Raw genomic sequence first — 13,003 nt, 5'->3', positions numbered from 1 at the left:
TTTACTAGGAGTAGCTCACACTCATCCCTCTTACTTTCTCACCTGCTTTCAAATATATATATATATATATATATATATATATATCTGTCTTTTCCTATAGTACTCCTCCAAATACATACAATCTCTCCCTCTAAAGTAACTGAAACATAATGGTCTCAGAACAAGTATGTTGAACTATATCTCCAACGCCTAGAACCAGTTCTTTACTTGAAGGTCTTATTGTGTCATACAAGACAAGGTAACATGGCCTTTGGTATAGTTCATTTTTCCCTTCAGATCTAAGCTAGGAATACCATTCCTTTTTGCTTCAGAAAGCCAGCCTTCTGTCTGTTCTTTGACCATGCCAGCCCATTTCCACCTTAGGGTCTTTGCACATAACTCTTTCTTCTGCCTCTAATGTTTGCCCCTAAAATGTACAAGACCGAATCCTCTCAACACTCAGATCTCAACACAGATGTTAACCCTAAAGAGGCTTTCCTTAATAACCTAACCTAAAATACCCTCTCCTTTCATTCTTTTACATTGCATTATTTCCATGACACTTAACACTATCAAGTATCTTGACTTTCCATTTGTCTCCTGCAGTTAGAATATAAGCTCCATGAGGACTGGAACTTGATCTATCTTATTCACAGGAGATGTAGCCAGTAAATATTTCTAGATTGAATAATACATGGGGGAGAAAGTTATTTGCTGACTTCTACTTTTGCCTTATTATTTCATCTTAATTTATTCTCCCTGAATAGATTTTCATGTTTTTGAAAGCAGAAGCCATGTCTTAATTTTTTATTTTCTCTTGTGTCTACTACAGTACTGAGTAAGTCCTCAGTAAATAGTGAATATTGGCTTGGTTGGTTGATTTACCAGGTATACTAAGGTATGAAACAATTGACTTGTTCTTCTCTACCTCATTAAGTGTTAAAGAAAACACTGTAAGGTTATAGAAAATCATACCCTTTAAAGAACTGTTTGCAAGAACAGTAGCCAGTGGCAGGGGAAAAATCACCTTTGTTTTTTCTTGAAAACAATTTAACTTTGCTACGTCTAGAAAGTAATGCATGTTCATTATGGAAAAATGAAAGATACTGAAAAATAGAGTAAGGAATAATAAGATGCAGAAAGCATTTGACAAAACCCTACACCTTTCATGATTAAAAAAAAAAACAAAACAAAAACCCTAAATTAGGAATAGAAGAGAACTTCTCCAATCTTTTGTATTAGAGCATCCACAAAAGATCCACAGCTAATATCATGCTTAATGGTAAAAGACTGCATGCTTTCCCCCTAAGATCCCCAACAAGGCAAGGATATCCTCCTTCCCCACTTATATTCAGCATTGTACTGAAGGTTCTAGCCAGGGCAGTTAGACAAGGAAAGGCAGTTAGACAAGGTAAAAGGCATCCAGATTGGAAAGGAAGAAGTAAAACTATTTCTTTTTGCAAATGATGTTATCTTGTCTGTAGACAATCCTAAAGAATCCACCAAAAAATTATTAGAACTAATAAATGAGTTCAGCAAGGTTGCGGAATAATGTAAAGATCGGTGTATAAAAATCAGTTGTATTTCCGTACACTTGGAATGAACAGTCCAAAAATGAAACTATGAAGACAGTTCCATTTACAATAGCATCAAGAATACAATACCTAGGAATAAATTTAACCAAAAAAGTGCAAAATTTATACTCAAAACTATAAAACGTTGTTGAAAGAAATTAAAGGAGAGCTGATAAATGGAAAAATATTTCATATTCATGGATCGAAGGCTTAATGGTGTGAAGATAGCAGTACTCCCCAGAATGATACACAGATCCACCACAATCCCTATCAAAAAGCCAGCTGACTTCATTGTAGAAATTGACAAACTGATCCTGAAATTCATAGGGAATTTCAGGGGACCTAGAATAGCCAGACAGTCTTGAAAAAAGAAGAATAAGGTAGGATTCCCAGTTTTAAAACGTACTACAAAGCAGTGGTTGGTAATCAAGACAGTGTGGTACTGGCATAAATTAGAATATATTTGAGAATCCAAAGATAAAAACTGTGTCTGTGGTCAGCTGATATGCAACAAGAATACCAAGACTATGGAAAGGGGAAAGATTAGTCTTCAACAAATTGTACTAGGACTGTCGGGTATCCCCATGCAAATGAATGAAGTTGTATCATTATTTCATACTACATACAAAGATTAACTGAAAATGAATCAAAGAATTAAATACTGGAACTTAAACAATTAAACACTTAAAAGCAAACAGGTGTACGTCTTTATGACATTAGATTTGGCAGCAGTTTCTTAGCTCTGACACCAAAAATGCAGGTAACAAAAGACAAAACAAATGAGTTGGATTTCAACAAAATTAAAAACTGGTATTCTTCAAAGGATACCATCAGGAAAGTGAGAAGATGACTCCTAGAAAAGAATAAAATATTTACAAATCATATATCAGGGAGTTGTATCTGGAATAAAGAGCTTTTACAACTAAGTAATAAAAAGAATTAAGCTAATTAAAAAACAGGCAAAGGATCTGAATAGGCATTTCTCTGGAGAAGATAAACAAATGAGTAATAAGCACAGGAAAAGATGCTTGACAGCGTTAGTTATCAGGGAAATGTAAATTAAAACTACAGTGAGATAGGGGCACCTGGGTGGCTCAGTGGGTTAAGCCTCTGCCTTCGGCTCAGGTCATGATCCCTGCATCCTGGGATCGAGCCCTGCATCGGGCTCTCTGCTCAGCAGGAAGCCTGCTTCCTCTTCTCTCTCTCTCTGCCTGCCTCTCTGCCTACTTGTGCTCTCTGTCTGTCAAATAAATAAATAAAATTTTTAAAAAACAAAAACTACAGTGAGATAACATTTCACACCCACTAGGATGGCCAGAACCAACAAGTCAGCTGACAGGTATTGGTAAAGATGTGGAGAAGTCAGGACACTTACATACTATTTGTGGGCGTGTCAATTTGGACACTGATGGTTCCTCAGAAAGTTAAAGAAAGAGTTACCGTATGCCCCAGGATTTCCACTTCTATGTATACATACATCCAAGAGAAATGAAAACATATGTCCACTCAGAACCTTGTACGTGAATGTTTTTGGCAGCATTATTCATAATAGCCAAAAGGTAGAAACACCCCCAGTGTTCATTAGTGGATGAACAGATAGACAAATTGTAGCATATCCATACAATATGGTGTTATTCGGCCACAGAAAAAAAAGAAGTACGACACATGCTACAGCTTGGATGAATCTTGAAAGCATTATGCTAAGGGAAGGAAGCCAGTCACAAAAGACCACATATTGTAGGATACCCTTTACTTGACATGTCTGGAATAGGCAAAGCCAAAGAAACAGGAAGTAGCCAGTGGTTGCTAGGGTGAGATGGGGAGGGGAGGGGGGGTGACAGCTAAAGAGTAGGGGATTTCTTGTCAGGATAGTAAAAATGTTCTATAATTGACTGTGGTGATAGTTGCGCATATCTGTGAATATACTAAAATTCATTGAATTATGTATTTTAAATGGGTGAATTGTGTGGTATGTGAATTATATTTTGATAAAGCTATTAAAAGAAAGAAAAAGGAATAATAAGGTAATTCATAATCCCACTACCCTGAAATAACCTGTTAACATTTGATCCATCTCTTTCCAGTCTTTTTTAATGCATATTTTTCACATAATTGAGGTAATGCTTCGTATAGAATTTTGAATATTACCTTTTGTGCTTGTCATTCTGACCCATAGGAATTTAGTCATTCTATTATGGACTTTCCTAATTATTAAGAAGTATATAATATTCTGTGTAAACCTGTCATTATGTAATAATTTTGTCATTGGTGGATGGTTGTTTTGTTTTTTCTTTCTTTTCCCCCCATTATAATGAGACCCCCCCAACTTTTTTGGAGACTAGAACAGTCCTATGAAGTGCCTTATATGAAACCTCTTTTGTTCCCAGAGAGAAGAAGATCTCCCGGAGCAGTGCCCTGAAAGTGCTGGACCATGCCATGATTGGACCCGAGGGCACAGACAATTGCCATAAGTTTGTTGATATTCTTGGCTTACGAACCATCTTTCCCCTCTTTATGAAATCTCCCAGGAAGATCAAGAAAGTGGGAACCACTGAGAAGGAACATGAAGGTAGGGTTCACTGGAGAAATCAGCCTACTTTAGGTGCATTAGAAGGAATGGGGGGAACGAGAGCTACTTTGAAAAACTGTGATGTGCGGTTGAGGAGCGGACTCTGAGGGCCACTTTTTTTTTTTTTTTCCTTCCCATTTTCTGTGCATGGAAATGCAGCCCGGAGACCCCAGATCACTGATGGTCTTTGTTGCTTTGGTTCTCTGCTCCCTTAAATCCTGTGGTTCCATTTCCTTCTGGTCTATTAATAAGTCTGTGCATGAGGGTTTTGTTTTCTTTGCTGTAATTTGTGGTGAGGTGTCTCTCTGATGGAAGACCCTTTTGAAAAGAGTAATGAGGTGGCAACACATGTCACCTCCAGAGTGGTACTTTCCTGTATTTCTGTATTAAAGTATGATTCAGCCAACATCAGGAATTGCCGAAATAAACTATTTACAGCCCAGGTTCCCCTTTTTATGTTTCTCCTCCCTGGTGGTACACACTCCCAGCAAAATGCTGCCATGAATTGTGATGCCGTAACCAGAGTAGTTACTGCTCGGCCAATCTCCTCCTGCTATTGTCTGGTGGCCTGCTGCATCCCTCCCCCGAGGAAGAAGCTGCAGTGTAATCTGGAAGGCCAGCAACTTAGGAGCATTGACAGTTCTGCTGGAGACTAACAGACACTTGCACCAGGCAATTTACATGGTTGGATGGTTATTTTAAAGGAGGGAGGGGTAGGGGGAGGGGGTAGCGGAGGCACTGAGGAGCTGGTGTGTGGAGCTGATTGGCCCATTTGGTTGTCCTGTCAGAAGTTCATGTTTGTTCCATGGTTTGGGTGATTTTTTTGTTGGCTATTGGTAGAATTGGTGTGGGTATCTACAGGATCTTTTGCACTCCTCACCCTCCTAGGTAAAAGTTTGAGAGTTCCTGTCTACGCCTTTTCAAATGGATTTGGCTTATTAGCCTCTTCCAACTCAGAGTAGCTAAAGGGAAGGAGATGTGGCTATCTTCAGGGGTGTCTTCTCTGGTCACACCAGCCCTCCAGAGACAACAGAGAGTCTAGCAGGGGTGGAACTGGCAGGCAAAGAACTGGACTTGAGATCTGAGATCAAGGAGAGAGTTCGGTTGACCCCCGGTCAGTTATTGGCCGCACACCAGCGGTGAACACGTTAACCCCATGGCCAGTCTGTTTTCTCTCCTCAGTGGGAATTCAGCAACATGAGACCCCGGGAAAGGGAATGGGTTGTTTCGGAGATTTAAGAGACAAAGTTTTGCAGACAGTCACTAGTCATTGGACACTTGCCACTTTTCTGGCACTGCTGGGTTACAGGCTCTCTTATTTAGGCCTCACAACCTACAAAATAAATCTGTTTTTTAGGTAAGGAAATCAGCTGAGAAAGGAACCAACTTGTGGTTCTACAGCTCACTGACTGTGTGATGACAGACCTTTTACTTGACTTCTCTGGACTGCATTTTTAGGTCTGTAAAATGAGGAGACTAGACTAGTGAACTAGGAGCTCTGATATCTGTACCTTAAGATTCCCAGGCACAGGCCCTAGTTGTCAAGGCTTCGTCATGTCATCTGGGAAACTCCTCAGGAGCTGTGCCATGGCTGACCCGCTAGGTTCTGTTGAAAGACCTGATGCTGCCTCTTGAGCATGCTTGAAGGAAGGTATGGTAGAAAAACAGCCCTCAGCCGGCTCTTGTTATATGCGCATGGTACTGAGTAGAGGAAAAGTGACAGATTCAGTGAGCAGCTGTTTCCTTCTGAAAAATGTGCCCAGTGGCGTGCTGGTAACAGTACATTTGCTTTAGAGTACCTGCATTAGAAATTTGATAACATTATATTAGTGAGGGCAATGGCTTGGTAAGACAGCTCCTGGAAGGCATGTTTGGCCTGTAATGGCTGGTGAGGATGAGCGCTGCATTCTGAATACACCAGCACCCAGGCAGAAGAAGTGAACCCCAAGGAGAAAATGCAGCCCTGGGCCTCCTCCCGCTCCTGCCGGCTGCTGCTCCTGGCACACTGGCCCTCAGGCCTTGATGGGAGTGTGAGAAGGGAGGCAGAGCAGAGCAGGGCAGGGGCACATGGTGCAAGGTTTCTTTGTCTTGTCCTGTCCTCTGGGTTATTCTCCCTGTGCTGGCCCTTCTGATGCAAGTGGACCAAGTTTGTGTAGTAGTAAGCTGGAGCTCAGCAGCCTCAGACCACTAGGAGTGTCTGCAGACATGCCCAGCTCATTCTGGCCCCCAGGCTTCTACCCTGCTCTCCCCTCCCTCCACAACAATTTTCTCTGACCTTTCTGTCTGGATACCTTTCAGTCATTTTCAGGTGCTTAGTTTTTTGGGTTTTGTGTCTTTTTAAGATTTACTTACTCATCTTAGAGAGAGAAAGAGCATGAGAGGGAGAGAGAATCCCAAGAGCAGACTCTGGACTGAGTACAGAGCCCAGCACAGATCTCCATCTCATGACCATGTGATCACAACCTGAGCTGAAACCAAGAGTCAGAATGCTCAGCCGACTGTGCCACCCAGGCACCACTTCAGGTCCTTAGTTTTGGTGTCCCTTTCTCAGGGAAGCCTATGATGAGCCCCTAGATTAGAATAGAGCCTCCTGTTACATGGAGTCTTGGTCCTAGGATTTTGCCTTCGTAGCCCTATCTAAGATTATGGAACCGATGGCCTGGTCACCTCTCAGATCCAGGGCTCAGCCTGGTGCTCCGCTTGTGGGGGATGCACAGTAAACATTCACTGATTGCAGGAATGAGCAGCCACTTCTCTAAAGGACTGACAGTTAAGCACAAACAAGGATTTGGGACTCTCCCTAGAACCCTGCATAGTTGAAGTCAATGCAGTTGACTTTAGTAGATTGTTTGAAAGCAAAAACAAATGGGTTGCCAGTCATAAGTTTTACTTTGTCTCACTGGCTTTGAAATTATGGCAGAAGCCCCCCCTTTAGAGCCATGCCCTTAAGAACCACCTCTGAAATTGAATAAAGAAAACCTCATTTAATATGGAGTGAGGAGGCCAGAAGGGGGAGCTCTCACCCCCTAACACTTGCTATCCGTTGCAGACCCCAACAGGAAGAGACAGATCTTGCACTCCGCACAGGAGGAAGCTTATAATTTACTAACCCAGCAGGAGGAAGAAAGATTTTCCCCTTGCCCAATAGTAGCCTAGCCAATGACAAGCCACTACACTTCAAACTCCTGGTTTATTCAGATGTACTTTTGTTTATAGCATCTCCTCAGAACCCACCCTCTCGCCCCATAAAAGAGCAGTCTTCTCCTTTGTTCTCTGGACTTGCTTATAATTTTGTCATAGCTTGAATGGCCTGAATTGTAATTCTCTACTAATCCTGAGAAAACCTTTTTTTTTTGGTAAAATAACTAACAGTTTTATTTTTAAGATTAACATACATTATGGATAGAACTTCCTTATGTAAGTGAGGCCCTCCTGTGACAAGCTGCTTCTGGTAATCCAACAACTCCTAATTAAGCACCATAGACTGGGAATTAGCTTGCCAGTCCAGAACCTCTAGAGGGCTGCCCTGCGCTGCTCCCTTTCTTATCAAACCTCAGGGACTTGTCACATGTGAGAGTGGATTGCCTTAAAGTTCATCCTGGTCCAGGCTCAGCACTTGTCACCTCTCAGCACCTTCCACTAAACTCCTAAGGTAGCCATATCGCCTGGTGCGCTACCAATAGCTCCACTGCTTAGGAACCGTGGTGGTCTTCCTAAACTTCTCCAAGCCTTAGTTGCCCTGTCTGTGAAATGCTAGATCTACCACACGGAGTGGTTGTGAGCGTCAGGGGAAATAACCTATGTAAACTCAGTGTGGACCCCAGAATAGAGTAGGTACTTTAAGAAGTATAAGTTCTCATGTCTGCCAGCCCTGTCTCCAGTTCTGCCCCTCCGGGCCCTTGTCCCATGCACCCATCCTGAGAGGTCACAGGGAAGCCAGTGGGAGTGTGGGAGTGGGTTTTACTAGCCTGCGGTGTAATTGCTCCATGAGAGCTGCGTAGACTGGGCAGACTGCTTGTTGATGGGCATGTACGGCGTCATGATATGCTAACTAGTGGGGTGGCATAAACACAGCTGTGTTCCCCACTCCGACAGAAGGGGTTGGGAGAGGAGACTCTCTCGATTAAGGTGACTCTGGAAGGAAGGTAAGAAGCAAAAACCACCCTTATGGCCTAGAATTGCTGGTAATTTAGTTCCGCTTTTGTGAGTTGGGCTGGAGAAGGACAAGAATTATTGTAATTGAAATCCTTTAGGTTTGCATAATAAAACTTTCAGAAATAGATCAAGGGAGGCACTTAGCTTGGGGGTTGGGTTGGAAAGAAAAAAATTTGCCCTTGGGTATAATAGTGTGATTGGCTGCCTCCTTGGTTTTATAAGGATTAGTACAGTATGCGTTGTCTCCTTGGTATTAACTGCTTCAGAATGGGAGGGAAGAAGAAAAGAGCTGGGATCCAGAAATGGCATTTGACCTTTACGTCTTGTCTCTTTTAAAATTCTTATTAAAAGAGGTCCAATTTTCCTTGTATTGCTTCATTAGGTAGGTGAGTTATTGAGTTTGTAGCAGTTCTAGTTAATTGCGCTGTTTTAACATGGTTCCCCTGGAGGCTGTTACAGGCTTTGAGGGGGGAGCTAGGAAGCAGTGTGTAGGTGTGTGGTGTGCATGCTAGGCATATGCACACATTCTACCTCATCAACAGTGACAGTAGTTGATAACAGGTCATTGTTTTAAAGACTAGTTTTCTGTCATCAGCAAAGAATTGTGATTCCAGTGGACTCCACGCATCAGGAAGTATGTAGTTGCCTGGTGCTTCTCGGACTCCCAGCAGCCAGGAGGTGCAGACCAGAGCTCCTGCCACCTGCCTGAGTCGGAAGAGGGAAATGGCAAAACCTTTCCTACTGTCAGAAGAGAACTGAGTTTGGTCAGCATCAGTGAAAAAGAAACATTTTTGATGCCTCCACAGTAGGCCGTAGCAGTGACATGGCATCATTTGGTGCTGTCTTTTATCAGGGCTCCTGCTATGTTCAAAATTTAACAAAGACAGGAACAAAATCCTGGGGCATGCTGCTCTTTCCCAGGATTCCATCTCCAGATCCTTTTCCTTGGCCTGTCCCTGTTCCTCAAGCGTTCATTTTTGCATGGGTTAGCAGTGTCTTCCCCTCAGTTGTTTTTGTGTTTTACTGTGTGTACTCTCCTTGATTTCATCTACTTCCTGCAGCTTTAACCCACATCTCTTTCCTGGTGATCCCCAAATCTTCAACCTTTTGTCTCTCCCAGGCTCTAGTCAGTTCAGCTAATTAACCAACAGAAAACTCCTATCAGACAGGCCATCTCAGCTCATTCAAAACCATTCCCATTCCTTCATTGCCCAAGACTCATCTGCTTTTCCCCTCTGGGTAATGGTCACAGCACCACCCTCCACTCCACCACCCAAGGCAGAGATCCACACGCCATGCTGAAGTCTCATGGTCCCCACACTTAATTGATTACATTGTGAGTCAGTCCTCTCCAGTACCAGTGACTCTGCCCTTATCTCCTTTCCTAACTCACTACAGCCTTACTAAGTCTCTCTGCCCTAGGCTCCCAGCTCTCTTGTCCCCTCAAAATCTGTCCTGCATGCCCCCACCCAAATGAGAGAGACACTCCCAGCCCACAACTGTAAAATTACAGTTCACAGAAGAGAAGGAATAAACATAGGGAATAAAGCAATTTCACCTGTATTTACCAGAAAACCATATTAGCAAATACAAAAACGTACCAAACAAGAATTACTTCATTATTAAAGGGAGCAGGAGAATAGGAATGCTCAGTGAGGAAGGTGCTTCTGGTGGAAGGGAGAGGAGGGGTATAGGCTAATAACAGACAGTACCAGGATTTCAGCCTGCCAGTTTGCCATTACTGTATTCAGCACTTGCAGCAGTGTCTTTACATATCTGATCATGTTTGAGTCTTACAGCTACCCCACCAGAGTGGTGGCTTTTCTCTTCCTGAAAATGAGGAAATTGTAATGACTCAAGTCATATAGTAGGTAAGTGTCTAAACTAAGACCTACACCCTCAGCTTCTGACCACAAATCCCACACTCATTTCATGAAACCAAGCCATCAGTATGTGTTCTGCTGGATCCAAGCCAGCTTGCTCGTCTCTGGGTTGCTGGTGAAATCAAAAGATCTTAACCAGAAGACCTTGGTTCTAATCTTGATGCTTTGACCCAGGGCAGGTCATTAAGATGGTGGAGACTTTAATTACTTACCCTTTCAAATTGCTCAAGTTATTAGGAGCAAATGGCAAAATGACTCAGTGAGATGGTGTCTAGGCAATTCTAGTGCCCTTCACGGGGCTCACTTATGGTGGGTGCTCAGTAAATATTGGTGGAATGTACAGATGAATTTATTTAACACCAGTATAGCATTAACCATCAACGGTTAGGATCAAGGCACATGTTAGTAGTTAAAAGCATTGCACAATTCAAGGGATTCTTGCCATGGTAACCAGTGTATGGTTCTCCCACAAGGCCACTCAGCTTCTGTCCACAGTAGTGTTTAAAATACATTTGTTTATTCATCTGTAAGAATAGGATTAATACCGACCTCCTTGGATTAGTGTGAGATTTATAACTGTGAGGTGACTGGCTTAATGCAGGTCTAACATCATGTGGGGGTCTGATAAATGTTAACGTATTATAGATTATTATTTTAATACTGACCCTAGACATCATACTATACTAAGACTTGTTCTACTAGAGGTTGTAAAAGCCTAGAGGAAAGAGTATTCGAGGGATTCTGGGAATGCTTAAGAAAAGAGATGGCACTGGAGTGTTCCTTGAAAGATACATAGTATTCCTTCTTATACAGTGAGGGAAATGGCAGTGGGGGACAGTGAGAGCTAAAGCATATATAGCTAGTTATTGTGATATAGATGATTAAGAATATGGGCTTTTGATTAAAACAAGACTTATGTTGGTGTCTTGGTCTTGTTGTTTATAAGCTGTGTGACTTTGGGAAAGTTGCCTAACCTCTCTGAGCCTGTATTTCCTCAATTGTAAAATCGGGATGATATTGGAATCTTATCTCAAGGTGCTATGCAAGGATTAAGTGAAATAAGACAGATCAAGTGCTTATTAGCACAGTGTCTGCTTCCTTAATATTAGTGGCTGGGATGAAGACGGGTTTCCCATTTGTGTTCCTCTTCTTTCTACTCTGTTGGTGATTTTTAAAGTATCTACCTAAAGAAATGCTTTCCCTCCCTGAGTCTGCCATTCATAGCTGTGTACTGTAAACATGGTGGTCCCCTGTGCAAGGTAACAAAAACCTGCCTCAGAGAGGACTTACCAGGGAGTCTCATCATCCCTACTTCTCCATATGGTCTGTAAACAGAAATGTCAAAGGTTTTTCCCCCTTTTTATATTCCTCAAGCTTGAAAATTACAAAGGGTTGGTTATAGTGGTCAGAACAGTAAGCAAGTGAAGAGCGAACGGTATTTAATTTTAAGAATAGCATTAAGTCATGTACTAACAGGCACTTTATGTTAAACAAGGATGGAAATGTCTTGCTGTTGTTTTGTTGCTATTTGAAAACCTCATAATTGAACAGTTTCTGGATCAATTCCTTTTCTCTCCCTCCAGCTGCTTGTCTCATTCCTGACCTCAGATGACAAAATGTAGGGATGCTGAAATAAGCAATGTGTTTGTGTTCCTTTCATCAGGCTTGAGGGGATGATTTTGAGTGTTGCACATCTGGCTTGCTAACTGGTTCCAGTCATATTAAGGATTTACCCACAGGCCTTTCCCAACTAGAGCACAACATAGTTGTTTGCCAGTAAGGAAGACTGTGAAACAGGATTTATTTGCCATCCTGGAAGAAACTGCTCTTTTTTGCAGGGCAAGAGGGAAAGTAGGCTCATGGCCAGCTCACATTTATTGGGCATCTACTAAGAGACTCAGGGCTTTACAGGGTACATACTTTATGAATTAGGCAGTTTAATCTTCTTTTTAGAGATGAGTCTTAGAGAGTTTGTTAATTACCAAATACCTTTTAGCAAGTAAGTCACAAAAGCAGAATTTGAGCCTAGGTCTGCTTCCAAAGCTCCTTCCCACACCAAGGTGGCTCCTGTGGTCTTCTGGCTGGCATCCAGAGGCAGAACAGAGCATTGGAGGGAGGGATTGTCTTTGAGGCGGATGGACCTGGCTTCAAATCCCAGCTCTACCCCCAAACTACTGGGTAGCCTTGGGCAGGTTATGCTGTCTGGATTTTGAATTCCTCTTCGATCAACAAGCTGGATAAAACCTTTCTGAAAAAGCTGTGTGAAGAATAACGATCCTGAGCATCCTACATAGCCTAGCATATGACAGTTTAATAAATGGTAATATAGATATTGCATATCAGTCTCCTTTTGTCCGCCTCTTCCAGTTTTCATGTTTATGTGTAGAATGCCCGTTCATTAACTTTCGTGGGTGTGAAGCCCAGTTATGGACCAGGACTTCATGTATGGACAAGCTGGGTCATAGCAAGGCTTCCAAAGAAATAGAACAGCCACTATTCATCTTGATAGCCTGTTAACATGGGGCCTCAGTTATAATCCTGATCATGCTAGTCCCATCAAAATATATCATGTCTCAAATGAGGTACCAGACCCTTCTATTTGAGTTTGACTCACATGTAGAGGGTCTGTTTCTATGGTTAAGAGCCCTGAAGGTAGGTTAGTGAGGCTTCATTCATTCTTTCATTAACAGATCACTAGCCCCTGTTTTGTGCCAGGCTTGGTGCTGTAGATGGACAGTGAACAAGCTCACAGCTCAATTAGGGAGACATAGAAACCTGTATTTATATTGCAAGATAAAAGGCAGAAGCAAGCGTGAAGCACTATGGGAGCAGGGACCAGGGGC

The 13,003-nt window shown here is 42.3% G+C and overlaps 1 protein-coding gene across 3 annotated transcripts in view; it reads left to right on the top strand.

The window, feature by feature from the left end:
- The window catches only part of CTNNBL1 (catenin beta like 1), a 161,126-nt gene that overhangs the window by 94,272 nt on the left and 53,851 nt on the right, over positions 1–13,003 (top strand). For all 3 annotated transcript variants that reach the window (XM_080813370.1, XM_080813371.1, XM_080813369.1), the window contains exon 11: positions 3,941–4,122. In XM_080813370.1, coding sequence (XP_080669496.1) covers positions 3,941–4,122 — 182 coding nt within the window. The remainder of the gene's footprint in view (positions 1–3,940; positions 4,123–13,003) is intronic.

The sequence above is a fragment of the Martes martes genome, assembly GCF_963455335.1.
Source record: "Martes martes genome assembly, chromosome: 9".
NCBI lineage: Eukaryota > Metazoa > Chordata > Mammalia > Carnivora > Mustelidae > Martes > Martes martes.
This window is presented reverse-complemented; position numbering and strand designations above follow the sequence as displayed.